General features: G+C 31.7%; 1 protein-coding gene across 1 annotated transcript in view; it reads left to right on the forward strand.

Moving 5' to 3' along the window:
* Window positions 1-25,873, forward strand: part of LOC147070602 (homeobox protein unc-42) — a 60,792-nt gene that overhangs the window by 26,833 nt on the left and 8,086 nt on the right. Inside the window, exons 3-5 of the mRNA XM_085949221.1 lie at window positions 9,763-9,947; window positions 10,245-10,352; window positions 23,715-23,882. Of these exons, the coding sequence (XP_085805347.1) occupies window positions 9,763-9,947; window positions 10,245-10,352; window positions 23,715-23,882 (461 nt within the window). The remainder of the gene's footprint in view (window positions 1-9,762; window positions 9,948-10,244; window positions 10,353-23,714; window positions 23,883-25,873) is intronic.

Consider the following 25,873-nt stretch of genomic DNA (forward strand, 5'->3'; position numbering starts at 1 on the left):
CATGAAAGTAATTGGACCAAAGAGCTTTTACAATTATGTATACCCATTTCAGATTTTTTACACATGTTTTTCTAAATTTAAATACCTATAATATGTTACCTACAGCTAGGTAAATTGTCTTTTTTATCAAAGCTGAAGTAGATATCACAAATGTTTTAAGACATTGAATTATGTAAGTGGCAATAGTTTTTAATTATTTTTTTCATGTAAAACTGATGTACTAACATGATAAAAAAATATTTAATTTTTAGTCAACATCAGAGGTTTTTTGATCCACGATATACGTCTATTAGTTATGTATGTTTGGACTTACAGCATGTACATGTTAGATTGAGTAATAGACAGTAATTTACAGGGACGCGCCAAGCGGGGGGTTAGGCGATGCGCAAGACCATGTCTTTACGATTCTGGTGGAGATAAAATACTCGATATATACTTTTTAATAATAATATTTTTAATTATTCCTATGTTGAATTATGATATACTTACATATGCGGTGTACCTAGTGCTGGAGGGTAGTATTTGCTAAGGTGGTAAATTGAAGAATGTATTTAAAAAAAATACCTAATAGTATTACTTTTTAGAGGGTTGATATCTGGGTTGAAATTTGTGACAAATTTATAATAGTTTTATACAAAAATGTATCATTAAATCAATTAGGATTTATGTCATTATGCATTTAATAGTAAACATAGTAAATTTCAATTTTTTTTCAAATTTCAAACATTTTAGTATGTTTCATTTTAATGTTTTTAGATTGGTATTCATGTAAGTTCTCAATAATTTGTATTATATTGTATGGTGTTAGCATTAAGGTTGTTTTTATGATAATTACCAGCTATTTAAGGGGGGACATGCTCAGCGTACGTCAAAATGGAGCTTTTATGCTAATTTCAAAGTATGATCCTGGACATTCCTTAAGCGTTGTAGATAATCTATTTACATAATTTTGAAGCCTTATTATCCTTTATATTTAGTTTACACATTTGATTACTGCACTGCATAAAGTATTTTTATTACATAAAGTAGTGTTCTTTTACCTCACGCTCTAATCTTTTAGAATATAGTCATATTTCAGTACGTCCATGTGAAGTGGTGTTAAGATTTTTTTATATTTATTAATTTTTAAAAGCATTTATAAAACTATTAGTAAAATTTATGTCGACATTATTATAGTGAAATATTTACAATAAAAAATTATATTGATAATCTCTGTGATCCCAAATTTGACAAGAATTAGGCATTTTATTATTCAAAAAATGGGCAAGATTTACACATTTGAAGATAATTCTAAAGATATCGATTATAAGCTATATTTTTGACCATTCAAATGTGATAAATATTTTACGAATAATGTTTGCTTTATAATAATTATTATTGACCTAAGAATAAGGTAGTGTTTTTTTGAAAAACGCCATTTCTATTGGCATTTCCCAGTGGCTTAGCTACAAAATACGGCCGTAGCCATAAATTGACAAACGATAAATGAAGTAGGGAGTAAGATCATGTTAACGCGCGTGTTTGAACATGTACTTAACCGAAAAAAAAATTAAACGGTACCGGGCCGTTAATCTCGAAAATTATTCAAGTAAAATATTGTCAGTCAGTTTTACTTGGAACTTTTAAATTGTTTTATTCAATTTAAAAGACAAACTACGTATATCTATATAAAGATTATAATTATCACATTATTGAATAAGTGCTTCATTTTTTCAGTTAAAAATGTACAAAGTTAATACAGAGATGAGTTATAAAATTGAGAATAAAAGTTGAAATGAAAGAATAAGCCTCCATTAGTTGATTGCTTGTCTTGTCTTTTTCCTACATAGAGACGACTTTTTACTAAAGATTAATTAAAACTTTCTTCTTCAGATCGTAAGAGCTTTTCAAAGAACATTTGATAATTGACGGTAATTTTATTTATTTTCAGTTTTCATTTTCTTCACTCAAAGAGTGTATTTTTTTCTGATTTACCTGCCAAAAAATATATAAAACTAAGTAGGTATCATAAAAATATTAATTGCAGAGTTATAAGATAACATGTTAAAATGTCACATAAATTTACTAGATAACGTAACAGATGTTTTATATAATAATATTATCATAATAATTATATTTGTCATTTTGACCCAATTGCAGTAGTGTATTTAGTAACAGACGAGAAACAATAGCAAGGCTTTGAGGGTTTAAGAAAATTAAATAATAATTACAAGATAAAAAGAACTTTTTATATTAACACGTTTTTAAATTTTCTGCTGAATCATATAAACTTGACTTGACCAGCTTAAACGATCAAAAAAATTGTATTTGATAGAAATAATACTGAAATGTCATTTTGACACTCATATTGATTTCCATAGTAACGCACGTATATATTAATAATTTCTTAGCAACCAATAATAGTGGATTTCTTTCCGAAACAACTTTTCATACATAACCGAATTAACTGAAAATGAATTTAATTCTACTTAAAGATGGCTAAAAGTATTAAAAAATGAATTGGCATCGTGTTCTGATATATTCTAAAAGTTTCAAATGCCTAACCAGTCGGGAAGTTAATTAAAAATCTATTGCAAGATTTGTACCGGACAAATAACCACCGGACAAATAAGAATACGACGTAATAAAAACGTTGTAAAATATATTATGACCTAACGGAGAATCGAACTTGGGGACATCGGATAAAAGGCCAGCGCCTTACACACTGGAGTACGAGGGAGATTTAGATAAGTAAATGCCCGAGGGACTTGACCATTTTTGAGGGCCTTTCGATAAAACATAAAAAAAATCTAACTACTTACATACGTAAAAAGTATATCAATGTTTTCGATAATATTTCATACTCAGTTAGTGAGAAATACGCATATCTTTAAGATTTTGGTATACTTTAATAATTTGAATGACCGGTTTCAACTGTTTCGAGGCCCCTTTTAAATTTTCTGATGAATAGATTGCATCGTATATATGTATAAATAATGTACTAAATATCTAAACGTACATAGTTATTTCGTTTTATTACCTACACTAAAAAAGTTCGGTGCTAAGGATGTATAGGTTATTAGTTTGGACCGAAAATAATGATGGATTATCTTAATTTTCTCAATACTATATGGGTGAAAAAGCTCATAATATATCTAGAGAGATTCTTATGAACTTCTAGAAAGTTTTTAGACTGGTTGAGTTGGTAGCCATAATACAAATAATATATTCTGTGCATTTATTTGCATTATTTAAACACGGTGGCATAAACTTTGGCAAATAGTTTTACTATATTATTAATTAAACCATAAAGCCTGCCTTGTATTACAATCGATTTTAAGTAGCGATATCACGAGATGCAAATTTATAAAGTGAAGTATGTTAGTTCTGCAAGCAGTCACTTATAATTCAAATAAAAATGCGCACAGGAGAGAAGAGGAAATAAAATGGTAGAAAAACTTATAAGAAGAGATAAATTTAAATGAAATTGAAGCAAAAGTTATATGTGTAGTCTGAAAAATTATATCAAAAATATAGTGTAGAATTTATTGAATTTAGAATAATTCTAAGAATTAAAAATAAAAACATATTTTCCCTAAGAAACTTTTTAGTATTTTGGAGTGGTTGTTGTTTGTAAATATTTATCTATAACTGTATCCATTATTCTTGGATACTTACATTCGCTGCCCCAGTACAAGGGTACACTATTTGACAAAGTTTGCTGTCAAAGTTTTTGAATACTGTTTATGTATTATTATTATGTAACTATCCTAAAAAAATTAACATTTATCTAAAATTATAAAGAACCGCCTTAAATTCCCTCCAATATTTAAATTAAATCAATTTATGTAATAAAGTGTATTATTGCACTAAAACAATTACTCCTTCAATATTCATGTTGATGTCATACAAATTTATCTGATATAATTGTAAAATAAATTTCTACAAAAATAGTGCCTTGGCCATAAACTTTAACTGATTATCCATATTTTGTAATTCATAAGTCATAACTGACATTTTGTCAAATAGTATAGTAGCATTGTACTAAGGCAGCGAATATTAATCAATTAAAACGTAGTTAAACGTAAATTATATTTGATGAGATGGATGCAGGTTCGATTCCTGCGAACCTTACTTTTTTCAAAAAGATCTTTTCTATTGATTATAATACATTTTCTCAGAAGCGTTTTCAAAATTATGTATGTGTTCAATACTTAGAATATTACATTCTTAAATCTTGTGATTTTTTTGTTGAATAAAAACATAGTTACTTAATTAAAAATTATTTGCAAGTTTCAAGTAAGTTACAACACAAAATATCTTGGAATAATCCATGACGTTGGTTAGTAATCAAAGTAATACCTACTATGATTTGAAGTACAAAAGCCGATAGCCAATGTAGCTCAATTTTGACAATCGCTTCAGAGAGTATTTATTGTAAGAGCCATTAGTTAAAATTTGTCGCAATTAAGTACGGCGCCTTTAGCGTTGTGGTCAATTTGCACGGACGCGAAACCCAAGAGATGCAGGTTCGATTCCTACGGGGTGTCTTACTTTTTTCAAAAAAAAAATCTATTGGTTAAATACATTTTCTCATTTTTTCAAAATTGTATATGTTTAATACTTAGAATATTATATTCTGAAATCTTGTGAATTATTCGTTGAATAAAAAAATAGTTAATTATAAATTACATTTATTTGTATATTTAATAATTCCATCATCATATAGGTACCAATAGCATAAACACTCTACATCAAAATTAGTTAAGTCTGTCTAAAAAAATTACACTTTCATATAAGTAAATATATATCGGTTATGATATCCGAAACGAATTACAATATTTAAGTTTTCATTTTTTTTTCCCCGTAAAACTTTTAAATTTATAAGTAAAAATAAAGTGAAAGCGTCACGCTCCTTTGGAGTCCCATCTCCAAATGGCAGAGTCGGACAAGATAAAGGCGTGTGATTTTAAAGGATAGCACAAAAGTGGAGCAAAGGGAGATCACCGCTAAATTTACACGGATTCAAGTGAAAAATGCAATTACGTCATTAGCAGAAAAAACGTAATTACTGCATGCCCCTCTGAGCGACAAAGAGAGAGAGCCAGACGGCGACATTAAATAGCTTTTCTCTTTTCCTCTTTGTCTCCGAATAGTTAATGACTTGGAGACATTTCCATTACATCTGTAAAAGAGAAAAAAGGTTTTTCTTTGCTTTGAGTTTGACGTTAGTTTTACTTATCTTGCTTTTTGAACAGATAAAGTGAACAACTTTTTTTTACACTATAATTTACGTATTACTGTGTTTTTAGAAATAACTAATAATTTTTACATAAGTATACTGAGATGACCACCATTAAAAAACTTAAAAAGTCGTACATACTAAAAAATTTTATGCTATCACAATACAGTAAAATAATTTTGGGAATGGGACAACTGGGCACGAGGACAATTGAGCGGCGCACTGTCGAATGAAATAAATCGACGTTCATTAAGATTTTATACAGAAAGTAGACGAAGAATTTTAATCAATTTCTATCTACTACTTAGTAATTTTAATTCATTTTGCTCTTCATATAATATCTTTTTATTGCGGATTCAGGCTTTATATAAAAATGAAATAACTATCTTCTCGTTGGAAACATGTCTTCACTGAGCCTTTTTTAAAGAGGCACCTAGCGGAAAAATACGAAGCTTGCAATTTGAGACATTTTTTTGATAATTTACAATTTCAACTGTATTAATGAATAAATATGTATCTGAAAACATGAAAAAGAAAAATATTTTTTATTAAATAATAATTTATCAAAGATAAACTTACAATTGTAAAAAATTAAATAAAATGTGAATTTGTTGAAGCGGACCGCACCCTATTATTACATATATTTTATGGTCATATTTATTATTAAAATTTAGTTTATTAAGTTTTATAACGATCACCTAAGAGATTTTTGACTAATTCATAATTTTAATATTTTTTATATCTATTTTAAAAAACATCGATTTTTATAAAAATATAAATGTGTATAACTTGAAATCCTTTTTTATTTATATCAAATCAAGCTTCAATATTACGACCATACATAAATAAAATTTGATATAAATAAAAAGGATTTCAAGTCATACACATTTATATTTTTTATAAAAATCGATGTTATGAGATAAAATCGCTCACGCGAATAGTGAAAGGTGTTAGGGGTTTTTCAAGACGTACCCAAGAATTAATAATCCAAATAAAAAAACAACTAACTTATAAAATCAACTGAGATTTTCGTGAAGTGTATTATTTTAGTAATATGAATATCCACATAATTACATTCCACATTATACAAATTTAATTGAAAGAAATCCAATACCAAAGAGCCCACTAATTAAATTCTTATTATTTTTTGTTATATATCATCATCATGATCAGCCTGAATCTATCCACTGCTGGATAAAGGCCTCTTCAAGCTGATTCCACTTCTCTCGGTCATGTGCGTTGCGTTGCCACGTACTTCTGCAGAACTTTATCATTTCATCGATTTAGCTACCTTTAGGTCTACCTTGCGGACGTTTTTTATCTATTGGATGCCACTGGATGATTAAATTTGTCCAACGATTGTCTCTTCTTCGAGCTATGTGTCCAGTCCATCTCCATTTGAGGCTTTTAATGAACACTATTACATTGCAAACCCTTGTATGCTTCCTTATTCACTCATTCCTTTTTTGTCCTTTCACTTTATGTACTATTTAAAACTTAATATAATAAAAAATATATACCTAATATAAAATAAATATTAACTTAATATTGCTAAATACCATATAAAACTTCATTAATATACACTAGGATTTTTTCTAAATAGAACATCCAAGATTGCCGCGCGGCTTAAGCGTCGACCTATAGCATCGTGGGTCCCAGGCTCGAATCCTGGGTTTGGCAAATACACATATTGTTGAGTCAGGGTATGGACCTAATAGGTTGAACAAAGTGACTGACATTCATTTCTCGTAAAAACAAAATCTGTCAATACGAACATGGTCGGAATGTTTGTTTGTCAAATATGTATGTAATATTTCATCTTTGTCTAAGTTATGTAAGTTTAATTGAAAATATATATTCCCGCCATTTTATGTTTGGCTATAAATGTGCCCCTAGTGAAAATAAAGTTGGGAAGCCCTGACCTAGATATTACATGAAAGTTATCAGAGATCAAGAGAGAAAAATATAGGTGAGTATATTACACAATTTAATACGACAAACACAATGTGTGTTAACATAATATTATTATACAAGTAGCATAAAATAAAAATAAAAAATTATCGGTGAGAAATTTGAACGGGCTACGTCACAATCGGATGTTTACCATACACAAAGCTTCAGTCGCCAATGGGCCAGTTAACCGTAAGACGTAGCCAGGCAAAGTACATGCAAAGCGTCGCGACGGCGGGCGTCGACACTGTGCCAGTAATTGTAATTAGGTTGGCCTAACTAACCGCATTAATAAACAGTAATGAATTGAATAAGGTTTGCGAGTGAGCGCGGCAAGAGTGACGTCACCGGCGGAGAGTCGCCCGTATCCGGCGGACGCACCTGTCGGACATCTTGTACGTCGCGTCGGCCTACTTCCGGTTCCGATACTGTGCGACGGACTTTATGTTACATTATCCTTACATAATATTATAATATCATTCATTTTTTAATTTGAGCATTAATAGAATTTGAATCAATCAATAAAGCAATCAAGATTTGTAATTAAATCAAGGTAATAAGTTATTTACTAGCATAATAGACAGATTAAAAGCTTAAATAGTCAGAGCACTCAAACAACAGTGAAATATATTAGCTTGAATCGCACTAGACTTTTTTTTCTTATTGTTATGTATTTTTCTGAGGTTTTACAGAATTATATTTTATCAATTTAGTACCAATCGAATAAAAAATAAATACTTAATGAAATTGACGTAGATTTTTTGTTTTCCCCATTGCTACTGCTTTTATCGCTTTAAATATAATAATGACTGATAATCTTCATCTTCTCCGATTGAGCCTCATGATTGAGACATAATATCAATAAAAACCCTATCTGAAAGGAGCTTTAACTCGTCTACTTTGATCTTTTTTGACTTTTCGTAGTTTTCAAAATTGTCATCTTCTTTGCGGGTTATTTCACTAAAAATTGAAGAACCTGGTGCTGGTAAACTGATGAGAGTTTGTCGATGACATCGTTTGTTTGTTTATCCATCTACTCCGCATGCAGTACCACATTTCAAATGCTTGTTTAGTATTTGTAATCATCATTATCGTCAGTCTGGATCTGTCATATGCTAGACGTAAGCGTCTCCAATCTGATTCCATTATGCTTTGGTTATGTGCGTTGCATTGCTATGTACTTCCACAGGACTGAAATTTTTCATCGATTTAGCGCTTTCGCACTTGTTTTTATACCTACCACTTGATGAATACTGATGAATGTAATCTCTGTAATGAATGATTTAAAATCATAAAGCCCTTTTTAGGCCATATCCGATCCTAATAATATCATATGGGCTTCCACAGAGTAGAGGTTTGTATTAACAGAGTTTTGTTATTACGAGAAAATGGTGTTAGCCACTTGCTCAACCTATTAGGTCCATACTCTGACTCAAACACAAATTGAAAACAATATGTGTATAGGCCGACGCTTAAGCCGCTCGGCTAGCGTGGGTATATAAAGTATTTACAGATTATTTATGTTTATTTCTTTTAGTCATTGCAATTTTATTAATGTAGTGTTTACTGTCAATTATTGGAGGAAAGATGTTTTAAAAAACAAAAAAACAATTTACTTGTATTAATTAAATAAATAATATTTAATAAATATCAAGACCAGCTTCGTTCACTCAAATTGATATGTTCTTATTTTCTTTTCTTTAAATAACATGTTGCATCATCAGTACGAAGATGAAAGTCACCTACACCATATCACATTTTAGTTGAATAAATTGTCAAAAAACCGTGTTATTTTGCCTGCGGTGTCAAGATATCTGGTGTTCAGAATATCAAGAATTTTAGTACCAGCTAGATTAATATAATAATACATTTTTTTTAAAATAATTATGTGAATTTTAAAACTTTGAATCAGAATATGATTGTTTCTTGCTGCCTCTCTTCACTTGCTTCAAATAGATAATAATAATCGATTAACTTCAAACGTCTAAGACCCCATATATATTTAAAAAAAATACGAGACTTTTTTCTCTGTGTTCAATCTAGGTGCAGTTATTTTGTATTACTTTTCCGTTTTTCAAAACAAAAATAGAGGACTAATTATAGTAAGCGTAGTGAAAAATAAAACAGCTATTAGAAGATAAACAGCTAAAGGATTCGAATTTATAATTATGATCATGCATCATCACATTGAATTAAAATTGAATATAGTTTTTTAAACAGCCTGCAGCGTATATTGTATAAATTAAAGAAATTCCTTACTTCTCCTTGGTTCTTACAGAGTAAGAAAGTTGAGAAAGTGGTAGATTTACAGTTTATGCTCACTTCCAATTGTCAGATAGTTGGCAAAATTTACTTTAATAGCTGCTATCAGTGACCATTCCTGAAATATTACATTAAAAAGTGACAAGCTTAATAGTGATACTGTCTCTTAAAGATAATATCGGATTTTTATCTCAATCGCTTATTATGTAAATAAATTTTTAAAATAATGTAAAGAAATTTCTTCATGACATTTTATGGTTCGATCGAATTACCATGTAAAATCTCCTGTTTCAATCTAAAACTGATATCATATATTATTTTTTCACCAGAAGGAGCCTTCAAAAAGCTGAAACCGGAACCGGGTCAAGGCCTGGGATCTGGGTCAGTCGGCGGAGGACTATCCCCCGCAGGACTTGGAGCGCACTCGGTACACGCCGCCCACGCAAACCACACACCGACCACCGCCTCCTGTCCAACTCCAGCGAGACGTAGACATCGGACCACCTTTACGCAGGTAACCGTCTGATATGGAACGTTGGCAAGAATTGTAAATTCACTATTTTATGTATAATTATTATAATTAAATGTCACCATTACCTTATATGAAAACTGAAAGAAGAGAGAGGCAGTTGATTCAAATATTATAAAAACTGAAAGACTTATTTTTTACACGACAGTTTAGAAAAATTGGAGTGGCAGGGGTGACATTTTGTGATGTCATGGGATGTTAATTTTTACTGTGCACTAGGTGAATTATTATCTCGAGTATTTTTTTATAAAAACCTAAGTATTATTTTGTTTTTTTTTTCAGGAACAATTAGCAGAATTAGAAGCAGCATTTGCAAAATCCCATTACCCCGATATTTACTGTAGAGAAGAATTAGCAAGAACAACTAAATTAAATGAAGCCAGAATACAGGTAAGCTGAAAATATTAACATTTTAATACATAATTTTGCCATTCTTTATATTACATGAAAATTATTTTTACCATTTCCGATCCTCGTAAGATCATATGGACCTCCATGGGGTGGAGGTTTTGTATTAACAGTTTTTTGGTTTTTCGAGAAATGGATGTTAGCCACTTTCTCAATCAATTAGGTCCATACTTTGATTCAAACACGTATTGAAAAACGATATATGTCTTTAGTGGACGCAGGATTCCAACCTGGGATCCACAACATTATAGGCCGACGCTTAAACCGCTCGGTTGTATAGAAAACCATATAATATATATTATATTATAAAAATCGTATATTATATACATCATAAACAGACTAACTATAACTTTTCTTTAAATTTGTTTCACATTCTATCAATTGTAAAAGGTTAATTCAATGGTCAAATTCAAATAGTCTATCCATCGTTTAATACAAATGGAAAGCGAGAAATTAAAAAACATAATTTGGAACAACCCCAAAAACATACATATTAGTAAAAATTTATCCAATGAAAGATACCTACCGATGTAACTCCTAAGCACGTCAAAAATTTTGGAGAGATAACAGACGCCATCTAACGCTAACCGCCCACAACAACGTCGCATTTACCCGCAGGAAGTGTGAGAGACAGCCATTCAATGGAGACAGCCGACACGGGATGCCTGCATGAGACATAGAGGGAAAAAAACTCAACGTATTGTGGTTATGTCGGCGCGCGACATCAGAATCAATATTAGTTTTTTTTTAATACCTTCATCTAAAATTGTTAAAAGATAGTCGCCAAGAATAACGGAACTTGAAAATCTCATATTCGTAGTTATTCCCATTCAGTACAAAAAATCTCACCATTTTTTAAATTTTTTGAATATTTTTTAAATATTGCATTTTTAATTAAAAAAAACTAATTTAATTTCAAATTCTATAAGTGTTTTTATCCACAATCCCCGCCGATAATGAATAATTTTATTATTCAGTCATGGGTGTATGTAGATACCCATATTAATTTGTAATAGGATTGAAGTATTATTAACAAGTGGAATAAATTCGCACATTGTTGTAAATGATGTTGCCAACGGCGAAAATATATGTCAACAACCCTTCGAATGCAAATCAGAGGCGCGTCTAAATCAATTTGTAATTCAAAACGAAACACTCATCTTGTTGCAAATTGAAAGACAGCTCTGCTATGAAGTGGGCGACACATGCCGGCCGACTGGAGTGAAGTGCGCGGCAGATTTATAAAGGTACCTACCATGCTAAATGAGCGGTGAAACAAACCGAAAATGGAAATTCGATTTTCAAATAATTGTCATGGGCAGTTCGGAAAATATAATTTACCCCTTACCTATTGCAATAAAACTACATAGTTTCAACTGCTTTTTCATTGTTTTAAATAAACAATTTGACTATAAACAGGCATGATCGTACTAAGCCCGTAGAAATTGAATCGTGGAAATGTAAATAGCGTGTAAAAAAAAAGTAAGACACCCCGCAGGAATCAAACCTGAATATTTCGGGTATCGCGCCAACGCACATAGTTCACTATGCTAAAGGAGTCATACTTGATTATGACAAATTTTAACTATTGGCCTTTTTTAATACTCACGCTTCCAAATTTCGATCGCAAGAATAAGATGTGAAAAGGAAAAAATTTAAAAAAAGTTAAAATGCCGTAATTAAATATGGTACCTTTAGCATAGTGATCTATATGCGTGGGCGCGAAACCCGAGAGATGCGGGTTCGATTCCTGCGGGTGTCTCACTTTTTTCAAAAAGATTTTTTCTATTGGTTTTAATATTATAATATTTTCTCAGAAGTGTTTTCAAAATTATGTATGTTAAAGAGATTAAGTAAGTATATTATTTTCTTAGCCAGACGTAAAAAGTCGTTTTCAAACTAATGGTGGATCTGGACACGGGCACATATTATTGTGTGCGTGCTTGATCTCAGGCAATCATTTTAGGATAGATTGTGTCGCATTTTCAATCGTCATCAGAGCGTGTTTACATTTCGTACGGTACTTCAGTGAAACGGCAAATAATATTCAACTATAGGTGCGACGAAATTTTGGACTCGCTGGCAATCGAAGAGCGAACGTCGAGCTGTGAACACGTTAATTTGTTTCGTGATGGCGACGGGGGTATTAATTCTTAAATCGTGTAAAACCAGTATATCGGCTATTTTCAAAATGTGTTTGCCGCTGTATCCAGGATAACCGACTTGTATCTAAGTTATTTTAAATATATGTTGTATTCCAAGCATTCGAATCGATTTGAAAAATCAATCCTGTGTCATAGACAATAAATTTATTTGAAGCATAGAGAAGGTAGGTAGGTACCTACGTCGAGTGAGTCAGCAAGCGACATCTGCGCTCCCAGCGGGGCGCGAGGAAACCAAATGAGCTCCTAATTCAATCAAAGGGAGGACTCTTGCGTAGTTATGTACCCTCATCTGACTAGCCATTCGTGCACCATAGATATTGTTCCCGCCGGAAAATATTTTGCTGGTTCATTCATGGACACGTGTCATTGTTTATATTAATATATATCATTAACTTTAAGGTAATAATAATAAATATCTCTTACACCCGTCATACACGTGCATCTGTAGATTGCATGGTGTGATAAACGTGTCTGAATGAAATACTTAGATTTTCTTTCTCACGTTTACCTAAAAAAGTTGCCAAGAGTAAAAACGCTGAACACAAAATAAGTTCTCCGTATGAGGCACCAAATTTTTCAATATATATATGGCAAATAGGCCTGTGTGAGGATCAGTTCATTGTCGATGGTGACTTTTCATTAAACAAATTGTTTTTTATTTGCGTTTATCTTCGATTGTAAAGGTCTGGACCTACAATAACTGCAATACCGCTCATGTTTTGAAGAGTCCTCAATATTTAAACAGTATAATATCTATAGTACTAGGGAAACCAATCCCGAGCCAAGATTCTGATCCCGGGATTACAATTTGACAATTTTTTCATCATGGCATTTTTTCCATAGTTGATATAAATTTTTTATCTTTACAAATAACATTGATAAAATAGGTCAAAAATAAATCTAGTATAATTTATACTATTTAAGACATTTTTATTGTTAATATTGTGTACGTTCAATCTTGAAAATACATAAGTTTAACGGAGTAAATAATATTGTAATATAAATAATAATGTGAATTTAATATGAGATTGCTGTTTCTGATACTAAAGACTTAATGAATGGGTTAGCGAGATTTAAAATAGTAAAGCAAATCATGGTATATGGCCTTTCTGCTTCATAAATCCAATTAGTCAGCCAAATATGAAACTGCCGTAAAACGTATGAGATCATAGTGGAATTACTTCGTTAAAAGTGCGAAGCATTGTTTTTTTCCAATCTTTCTCATTTTTATTAATTTATGTGAAAAATAAATTGAATCGACAACTTACATATGGGTATAAATCAAACTTTATTCAAACTCAGTTTATTTATAATTTCGTTATTTGTTATTAAAAGTCTTTTTTCTGTTATATTTTCGTTTTTATTTTATTTTCCATAAAAATTGATAAATAAATCAATCCCGAAATCTTCGGGATTATGTTCACCAATCCCGGGATTCATAGGTATCGAAAATAGCTCGGGATCCCGGGATTGGAATCCCTATATAGTACCTATATCATAAACACTATACTAAACAAATCTTACATTGGCTTAATAAAATTATTCGTGGCATTTTCTGATGGCAGGCAATATTTATATTTTTGGGGGGAAATACAAGACTGGGAATGCCTCATAATTATTGAAAACACATGACATCAATATTGTCAACCTATGTTTATATTGTTCTTTCAGCTGTTATAACTGGAAGCTGCCATATATATTATATAATATGTAGGCTTGACATGCCGAACTTGGTATCCCTCTTTGAGTTTTTTTTTTTTAGATTTTTAAACATTATTTTATCACAGTTTGTTAATTTTTTAACAATATTATTTATCCCATTTTGTACAAAGCAAAGTTAGTTGATTTTTATTATCGAATGCAAACAATTCGATAAAGCAGTGTTGTCATTACAATATTAGACAACCTATACCTACTGCTTAGTAAAACAACTTCAAAAAGGTTTCAGAATTTCAGTTGAGAAAATAATAATAATTATTATCGATAGTGACGTGGAGGATAAAACTTATATTAATTATAAAATAATTACAAGATAAAAAGAACTTATTATATACCACGTTTTTTAAATTTCTGTTGAATCATATAAACTTGACGATTCAATGTACCTATTAATAATTTAGTACAAGTAAGGCAATTGTCGTTAAATCATTCTTCTGCTATTTTGCAACAAACAAACAAATATAGAATACTATTTTGCTACTACTTCTACTAGTTGCTAAGACCACCCCTTAGCAACCAATAATAGTGGATTGGATTACGGATTTCTTCCGAAATAACTTTTCATACAAAACAGAATTATTTGAAAATGAATTCAATTCTACTTAAAGATGGCTAGAAGTAATAAAATAATGCATTGGCATCGTGTTCTGATATATTCTAAAAGTTTCAAATGTCTAGCTAGTCGGGAAGTTAGTTAAAAATCGATTGCAAGATTTTTACTGGATAAACAACCACCGGACAAACAAGAATACGAGCTAAGAAAAACGTGGTAAAATACAGACATGTGGATTAAATAAAGATGAGCTACATATTTATTTTTAATTGCTATATAGACGTTATTCAAACAGGCTCGGACTTAGGACTGAAGAATATGGCATCTAATAATTATAGTGCATAATAACATACACAACGATTATTAAGAAAGACGTTAATCTCTTTTGACTTGAATCATTTGTTCTTATACACCATTATCAGAAAATTGTTGTAATAATTATGTATACTGCCTGATTACTTATTTCAATTCAAGTAATATAATTATTTAATAATAATTATTGAGGTAGCCATATTATATTTCTTTTAGAATGAGGAAATAAATTGCGTTGTCTTTCAATAGCGGAATGGTATCTTTGATAGTCGATAGAGGTTATGTATTTATAATTTTTTGACAGTTGTATTCATCATGTTTTGTCATTCATTAACACGATGCGGTATAAAGTTCAACAACGAACCTACCGAAATAACGCAGCTGTCGTATATTATTTAAGAAAATATGAATGTACAGTAAAACAAAACAATGATTCGGTTGGTCGATAGTGTGCGTGCGGATAGGGAGTCGTATTAAATACCTGGCAGCCGATGAGCGCGAATTCGTACGCATACAATCCACGAACCGAATCATTGTTTTGTTTTTACTGTATGAGTTATATGTATTATATGTATTATATGTACTGTATTATAAATAAATACAGATAACAGTACGTCAGTTAAAAATTTAAAGCAATATGCCACGGCGCGACATATTGTCTTTAACAAATTTGTCTAATTGTTTGCCAATATAAGTTGTGTTTTTTTCTGTGTGAACTTTATGTCACGTGACCTCAGAATGTCTGGAGCATTGAATACAAAATGATAGGCTCTAATGCGTAAGCCTAAGGCCATCCTCCCACGGCGCAACTTATGTCCGTCGAAACTGAAACTAAAATTCCAGCCAGTATCTAGCTAATGTATTTCAATGGCGGCTCGCTGACGGCGAGACTGGAATCTCTTAGCTTCAAAACGGTCGCGAAGAGATGCGACATGCTAGTCGCGCGGTCTCTGAAGTTTCCAGTCACCGTAAAACAGTAGTACCAACATCATTAGATTTCGGTGAAAAATCATATTTTCTTACCAAAATTGGTAGCACTTCGTAAAGCCGCTAGCGTCATATCGTAAAAACCAAAACAACCAGAGACGTCAAAAGTAAATATTAATCGGAAAATTAAAATAACATAATTGTAAACGCTGCAGCGCCCGTATTGTCAGTTTTTGTACAACACAGCTGACAGTCCAGTTTGATAGTTTGAGGTTATGTGATTATTATTCCAACTGGGTTTCAGTAGCGCCGTGTGCGAAGCATCACATTGGTCAGTTTATGAGTTCCTTCACAAACCAGTTCCATCAGATTTCAGTCGCGCCGTGGGAGGATGGCCTAAATGTTTCTGTATTCCGTACATTAGATAATAAAATAATTAATAATTATTACCTAGATGATTTAAAAAAAATAATTTCTATGACATTCTATAATGTTTGAGGCTTTCACGGTTGTTTTTTATCGTAGTATATTCTTGGGTTTTCACCGTGTCTCCTTCTTCCTTCTTTACTCGACGTTTCAGGCTCGTTGCAGAGGCCATTATCAAGAGATAAGATATCTAGAGATATCTCTTGATAATGGCCTCTGCAACGAGCCCGAAACGTCGAGTAAAGAAGGAAGAAGGAGACACGGTGAAAACCCAAGAATATTCTATGACATTCAATCACATATAAATAAATATAGATTGTTTTTAAAAATTAAAAATAATTTTATCTAATATTTTTTTATGTGTTTAAATGCTTAGGAAAAAATATAATTTAAACTCATCGCTCAATTTTATATCTTCAGTAAGTTATTGAAATTTCATCGAATTAGTATAGTATCAATAGTAATATCATAATACTGTCTTCTTATTTTCTGTAAGTATACCTGACACGTGTGTCCTTTTTCTCTGATCTCCGCAGTCTACCTCGTTCCAAAAGTCACCCTTCGCCACTGGTAATAATATATTATTAGAGTGGTTACTATTATTTTAAAGAAAAGAATAAAATAATAGAGATGAAAGAAGGATAAGTCAAATAATTGTCCGGTTCTCTAGAGGCGGATATTGGACAAAATCGAACGAATAATTCGATTTAATCGTCAATAAGATACATTATGTAGGTCGCAAGACCGTCTGACAGTGCTCTACGAAATCTCGGATAACTTATCGCGCTGATGTTTGTTTTTATAGACAACTGTTATAGTATTTTTGTTATAACGTAATTATAATATATTTATTAAGAAATAATAACTAAGTACTATACGATTTCGTTGCTCAGGTATTATTATATTTTATAAGCAAACGTATTTTCAGTAATGTATCGCTGGAAATGTCATCAAAAAACATGGAGTTTTTTAATATCAGATAAATACATTTTTTGCAGTGTGCCTATCTCAAATTATCATACATATTTTGAAAACACTTATATAACAATATATTTGGAAGGTATTATTGGACGGATAATTTATGTACCTATTGTTATATTATTTCTGTCGCTTTGGATTTTGTTTGATAAATATTGTTCTTAAAAAAAATGTATTCAGTTGAAAATGTCCCTCTGAGGCGTACGAAACCGGTCCTAATTTATTGATTAAAAGTGGAATAAGTACTACAAAAAATTGCGTTTTATTAAATTAAACAACAATACAATGCAGTTCCATCATGAATTGACAGTTAACAAAATAAAAGAAATTGAAAAACTTATATAACTACAAAAAAAAATCTTTTTGAATAAAATACGACGCCCAGCAGGATTTGAACCTATGCCCTTGGGATCGCGTCGATATGCTCTAACCACTAAGCTATACAGGGCTTGAAATGGATCGGAGCGCACTGGAGCGTCGTTCCGGTTCATATAATCCCCAAAATTGTCGCTTCGTCTCGTGGAAAAATTAATTTGACCGTTTGAGTTAGATAGGCCATATAACAAAAAATCAAAGACACTTTTTTTGGAAAATGCACATAAAATTGGATAATTATGTTAATATTTTTGTAAAATTATCAAGCCCTCCAGTTCGTAAAATTTTCCATTTCAAGCGCTGATTAGCTATACGTATTCTATATAATTGTGACGAAGTTAAATAGTGATTTTTACAATACTCTCTGAAGCGCTTTCTACATTGCGTTACTTTTTGTACAATCGACTTATCTCAATTACTAGCCAGTTTCAGGATCTCTCTATATTTTAGTTATAACGTACTTGCACTTTTTTATTCAACGAATAATTCATAAGATTTAAGAATGTAACATTCTTAAATAGTTTATCAAATTATTATATAGGAAAAACTACGCTGCAACAATTCTCGCTCGGAATACACTGATTTGGATAAGTACCAAATTAAATGCTTTATTTTTACAAACAAATGCAACAGTAAAAATGATGAATTGCAAACAGCAACAATTTGGGAAATTACATTTATCATCCTCCATTTTGTGTAGAAAAACTAAAACATGTCGCCATAATCACACGCACGCTGCGCACCAAGAGCAAGTAAGATGTGCGCCCCCATCTAAGAACAACCGGCCCCCTCCGCCCTCGCCGCCCCGGGGCTGCAATCCCATCAAATGGATCCTTAACGAAGTTAGCGCTCATCCCATTTTTGCGCCCCCCTCTGCTATGGCATGCTCCCCCCGCCCCGAGACTGCGACCCTCGCGAAACGGTGCCCCCTCATAGTGGAGCGAAACTCCTTAGGTATTTCGCTGCTCCCCTATCTTGGATTTTTTCGCAAGACTCTCCCGACTTGTCGAGGCATCCAATCCCGCTCTAGAAAATCGACGTTACAGTGATTGTGAGCATTTTTAGAGCTTCCTTCATGTTGTGATACTATATCAATAGCGCGTTTAGTGTCAAATAATATTTAAGATTTTGGTGTTTTTTGATAATTTTCATTCTTCATTTTTAAATCTTCTGATGAATCGGTTGCGTCTTCTACGTCAAAGAAAATTGCCGCTGTAAATGAGAGTGTTTGAGATATCATCCTCGGACAAAAACGTTATGATCTTAATTAAATATTTATGAAAATCAATTTGAATTGATTTTGCAGGTTTATTTGTAGCAAATATCACACTATTATCAAAACCCCAAAAATTTGTTAAAAGTCGCGCATAATTATCTACGCAATGCTAGTTCACTCCAATAGATAATCTCATAAATTAATTATTGAAGTTGTAGACAAGAACTTGAATTTGTTACGAGCTGTTATTGTTTGTTATTACTACATGCATGGCTATCTGTGCACCACTTGTGTTCACGAGTTTGATCCCACGGCCAGACAAAAATACATGTTGATATTTTAATCAATGCAACGAATAAACGGATTGGATGAATGGTAGACAACCATTCCCAGCGAAAAAGTACAACTATGTGGCGCCCCATATAGTAATTTTCTCTTAACAATTTCGAATACGACAAAACATGGTCGACTTGTACCGAATCAAATCATTCAAATTTCGTTAGACATATAAATATACACGGTTCCCATGTGAACGGAAAGACCGTGTCATAGATAAGCATTAAATACACAATATCTAATAACTACACAAATGAACTGGTTCGTCCAACACTGAGATTTATTTTCATTGGCTCTACAATCCGATGTCGATCTCGACCAGGGAACTCAGAAATAATTGGAACTGAAATACCTAACGGGTGTGGAGTAACAGGAAACCGATCTCGAATGTGGAATAATATAGGATAATCTCAAACACATGTCAATTAAGCGCTTGGCCTACATTCTGACAACTGCTCTCGGTGTATGTACTGACACTCGTTCAATATTGGTGTATTTGTAGGTTACAACACATACTATTGCACGTCTATAATGTGTGATTTATTTTTGTAGGACACTCACACATCCAAAACCCTGCGTAAAAATGTAGTGTATTAGGGAATAGCCTATCGGAATTATATTTATTGATCTGTTCTGTGATCTCGACCTTACTACGAAAAGGTTTATAGATAGATTGTTTACGAGTAATTGATGTTAGCCACTTATTCAACATATTTAGATCAATACCCTGACTCCAAACACGCATTAAAAACAACCCTAAACCCACGCCTCCATTACTGAACTACCACACGTCCATCATTAATAATATTCTGTGAAATCATTGTAGTACTATGAATAAAAATAAATATTACCATCCTTTTGGGATCATCATATTTTTTTTTCTTTAACCGATACGTATGACACAGATTTTCTATCGCTGCCTTCCTCTGTTTTTACCCTCATGTTGCAATGTTGAAATTTTCTTCAAGACCTGCGTTACACCCCTCTATTTATTGGTGAATGATACATTTTAAGCACTTTTGGAGAGAACAGTTTGAAAATTATTATTATAGACAGACAGACGTAATCATTTTGAATATTCAGAAATAATAGTAGATAGGTACATTAATTTGCATTATCAAATTTATGACTGTAAAGTGTAAATCTATATTTTTAAAGATTATAAAAGGGTATATGGACAAAATTTAGAGGTCATATTTAAAAAATGTTAGTCCCGAAGATGTTGAAGAAAGCTTTCTTATATGCAATATAGGTATAGGAATAATTCATACTTTTTATTAAATCCTCTTTACTTGACATTTTATTGTGTCAACATCTGACAATCAAAAATGTAAATTATATAGAATTATTCACTCCAAGATTAAAGTAATATTGACAGAAATGGTTGATAGTCTTTCATATAACCCATAAGACATGCTCGGGATCAAATGCGCGTTGAAAAAACATTATGTAAACTTTGCCAACCGAGGGATTGGATTTGAACCAGTAACTTATAGTTTCAGAGGCGGACATTCTGGCACTGCCCACTTAGGGATTGTAATACTGGTATCCTAAAAATCGGTATCTCGGTATTCATCGATACGAAAATACCCTCTTTAAAAAACGATCGGTATTTTTGGTATTAAGAAAGCATAGAAATTTTAAATATTATATATCTAAAATGACTGAATTACCCGACAAAAGTGAATAAATAATGAAAATATCAACTAATAAATATCGAATTGCTCGATTTATGTGGAATATTTTTTTTTCCATGAAGAGTTAAATGAATGGAATTTGGTAAGAGCTAAAAAAATTATTGTCTAAATCAGTTTTTTGACGGAATTTTCTTTCATTCTGTGCGGGTTGACAACACTGAGATAAACAATTCGGGTACGTGAAAGAACTGCATTGATAATAAATGTTTAACGAAATTAATACCAGTATTCAATATGGAGTACTTGCTATGTACATATTCAATTCAAGCTTATTATGAATACAGATAACGAAATAGAATCTAACTATTTTTATTATAACCAATAAAAACAGGACCAAGATTAGTTTCTAATTAGTAAATTATTGTAACTAAATTACAACTTATATGTTCAGCAGTTGCTTATAAAATTAAACGTTTTGCAGACCGAAACAAATTTCCCCTCGTACCTAAAATATTTACGTTCCCAGTTTCCCTGCAGTAGAGTTCCAATTATTTCTTTTGTAATGGTAATGGAGTAATCACAGACTGGCATTTCTATGTGTAGGTAATATACCTACTGAAATTGAATATAGACAATATTTCCCATACACCAACGTGTATTACAAATGTTTATTTTCCGAGCGCTATATTCTCGGAATGGGTTGACAAAATGGCCGACTAGATAAAATCATAACGTAGATTCTTTTTTCAAATATTTATATTTAAAAATTAGAATACTTATAATAACTTGGGGACGAGACAATACGTGTTATGTCGATAGTCTCCAATGAATTTAAAAAAATCTATCTCTTCCGTTAGGGGTTTGTTTAAAAATGTAAATCGAAATACATTGCGCCACCTGCGCATCTATTCTATACACAAGACTGCTTTCGGCCGCTAAGTCAGTTATCTAGGGTAGGCTTGTATCGAAGTATTAGCACTTATTGTAACAATTACAATAAGTTAGTTGTAATATACGGACCCACGAATGATGGTGGGGAGTGGAGAATTAGGTACAACACTGAACTATACCGCTTATACCAAGATTCAAAACTCTCCACCTACATAAAACTCCAGAGTCTAAGCTGGGCAGGCCATGTCCAGCACATGCCTGAGTCACGGAAACCGAAGAAGATTCTCGAAGGAAACCCAGAGGGAAAAGGCCAGTGGGAAAGCCATGCACACGATGGGGTGATAACGTTACAAAGGATGCCAACCACCTGCTAAAATCAGTAAATGAAAAAGACGTGCGGAGGACCGTACCGGCTGGAGGACGGCGGTGAAAAAGGCCAGGGCTCGATTTGAGCTGTAGCGCCATCGAAGAAGAAGTTGTAATTGTTACAATAAGTGCTATGTTTTAACAGCACCTCTTTTGGCAGTGGTAAATTTTAGAGTGAGACAGACAGTTTTGACTGTTTGGACGGCTAACTTATTGTAATTGCTACAATTAGTGCTAATACTTCGACACAAACCTACCCTAGATAGCTGCCGTAGCGGCCGAAAGCAGTCTTGTGAATAGAATAGATGCGCAGCTCTATGAAAAACTGAAATCAGTCAACAGTGGTGATTACATTAATTCAATTTAAATCACAACACCTGTAGTTGTAACATTATGTAGAATAAAACAATGTATATAAGGTGTTTAATTCACTCAAGCCTTATCAAGTGAAGGATAGAAAAGGATGAGAAACGAGATCGTCACAAAAATTGGTGCATAGATTCTAAGACATAAGTTAATTTGTAAAACATGGCAAAGACATAACTTTCACTGACATTTGAATCTAAAATTACCAATCATGAATTCACGTGTAGGTTTTGTCCTTAAATGTTTTAAATTTCTCCATTTATATGATTATGATCTATTTTTTGGTAAATACTAACTGAAACTCATCGGTAGTTTATGATAAGTGGAGGCCCCATGCGCTGACCTTGCCTATGACGTTAATTAAGCCAAACAAGTTTGTACATTTTATTGCATTTGATTAAATATACTTACCGATATTATACTCGTACGCAGATACATGTTTCATGTGTTTTAGAAGTTTACAAAAGGTTTTACTATTCTACTACTTTTGAGTTAACAATTGAACTGACGCTCACGTTGTAGAACTCCATTATAATAGTTTTGAAATAAAGCTAGAATTAATAAAAATAACTTTGTTTCAAAACCATTCATAGTTTCAAGTGCTTGAAAATAGTTGGGTATCAAAAATCACTTAAAATGTAAAATTCATTTCCAAATATCACTATTGGATTGATTCTGTTCTGACAAAGCCTTTCTAACCAATCAGAAATCCGTAGGTATTGCTGACACTGTCATCGTGGGTTTCGCATATTAGTAAGGAGACATAGATAATGAGTTTATATATTATTATATTTTAAAAAAAATGCAAATCGACAATGTCACTCAATAAAATTGATGAAATAGGAGTGTCTAATTGAAGAATAAATATAAGTCACTAAACTTGATTTTTGGAGAAAGTGTGTTATGACTCTAAACTGACCAAAATTTTTAAGTGTACAACATTATGTTGTACACTTAAAATTTTAAAACCTTTAAATAATTCAAATATCCTCAAACTGGTAACATTATTCACGGGCTCATCCACACGATGACTGGCGAAACTTTATTGAATTTATAATATCAAAATTTGTGTTTCAGGTTTGGTTCCAAAATCGTCGAGCGAAATATCGTAAGCAAGAAAAGCAACTCCAAAAGGCCCTGGCGCCCTCGGTGCTGCCTTCGTGCAACGGTATGATGAGGAACATCCAAGGATACCGTGGGTACCAACCCTACCCGCACCCCGCACCCATCAACCGCTACCCCCAGGTTTGAAAAAGCTCCTTATTTTTTAATATTATACTGCAATCTATCTACCAGGCTGATGAAAACACGCTCGTATAGATTGGGTCTCCCTATTGAGAACTGTTTCCGACAATTTGAATTGGTTACTAAGAGGGTGGTCCTAGCAACTAAATTATTAATATATACGTGCGTTACTCTGGAAATCAAAATGACATTTAAGTATTCTATATTTGTTTGTTTGTTGCAAAATAGCAAAAAAATGATTTGTTGACAATTGCCTTATTTGTCTTAAATTTTTAATACATAGAATTGTCAAGTTTATAATATGATTCAACAGAAAATTTTAAAACGTGGTATATTAAAAGTTCTTTTTATCTTGTAATTATTTATTATGTATTTAAAAGAATGGCAAATCGATTAAAACGATATATTAATCTAACATAGCTCTAAATTAATAATAATTATTATTGATAAAACCATCTGTGGATAGGATAAAAGAAATATTTAATTTGATTATGTTCTGTTGTGGGGTTGATTCAGCGTTCAGTTTCTATTTTAAAATCATAGAGATATCGATAGTAAAATTAGTTCGCACAGACCAAACGAATTGCATTCATTCAATTACGAATTATTGGCCAATTTTGCTTTGAACATAAATTTATAATTATTATTCACTAGTCTGATTAGTGAATTGATTAAAATGGCCGCAGTCTCATTACTGGATAAATCGAAACGAAATGAATATACCATTGCCACGTATTCAATTAAAAGGCGGATTGATATCACGCAATTTAATTTTAATATACCATCCCCAGAATAATATTATTGAACAGTGATTTTATTAAACCTGTCAATGCCAGTTCAAGGATTTCTGTAGTTTTATTGTATATTTCAATTGTTCATTGGCAATAAAATTAATGCTCCAATTGAAAATTTTGCGTAACTGTATCTACCTGAAAATCATAAAAATATACTTACCTATGAATGATAAGTAGATAACTGCAATATTTTTCGATATGAAATAATAGAAATCGATAAGCAAGTGTTTACATGCTTATTTTTTATATATTGACATGTTACCATCTTACGTTTCACTGTAAAACTGACTTCAACAGAGGCGTCATATTATAGAAAAGATTAATAATAAATGATAACAAAAACGGGTTGATTTACGATGGTTGTATATGCACACAAAATACACATACACTCACTCCACACGATAGTTACACCTAACCATGAGATTACATATTAAACAGGGATTGCAATATCAAATGAATATATAAATACCGTTATTTCGGTATTTCTTATTGAATAACGGTATTAATATAACTATTAAAATCTATTTAAAACACTATTTTATAGCAACCTAAAGTACCTACCTACATTTATTATGTTGACCTTTGTCAATATGACGTATAGAACATAATATTTTAGAACTGATAAAATAAATAAAAAATAAAAAAGCCTTTTTTATTTCTTACGAACAAAAGTAAATGACAGTTAAATGACTATATCTAATGAATATATAATATATAACCTATGACTATATCTATTATGTATATATATCCATCTATGGTTGTAGTATCTACTTATTTTCTAGTTTATATAATAATAATTATTATTATTTTTTATATTTTTGTATAATACATATTATACATATCATAAGATTTTTTATTTTTGTATATAATACTATTATATTATATTATATGTAATTAGTTTTTTTGGTTTATAAGAACCCCTCTTCAGGTGAAGGCCTCCTCCAAAGTGTTAATCTCTGGCCTCTCTGGTTTAGAACTGATAATGTACAGAAAAATCTTTGAAATTCAACGATTGTTGGATGTACTATCAACGTTGGATCAATAGATATTATAATTGTGAATATTTATTTTTTATTTATAATATTTAGAGTATTACGGCATTACAGCTATTGGCCAATGCGCCATAATACTTAATAAATACAAATGTATAAAAATATCTTAATTACAAATAACAATAAAAAGACAGCATGTGTAAAT

The sequence above is a fragment of the Rhyacophila brunnea genome, unplaced genomic scaffold (assembly GCF_057557595.1).
Source record: "Rhyacophila brunnea isolate RB1 unplaced genomic scaffold, BYU_Rbru_1.0 scaffold_21, whole genome shotgun sequence".
NCBI classification, from domain to species: domain Eukaryota; kingdom Metazoa; phylum Arthropoda; class Insecta; order Trichoptera; family Rhyacophilidae; genus Rhyacophila; species Rhyacophila brunnea.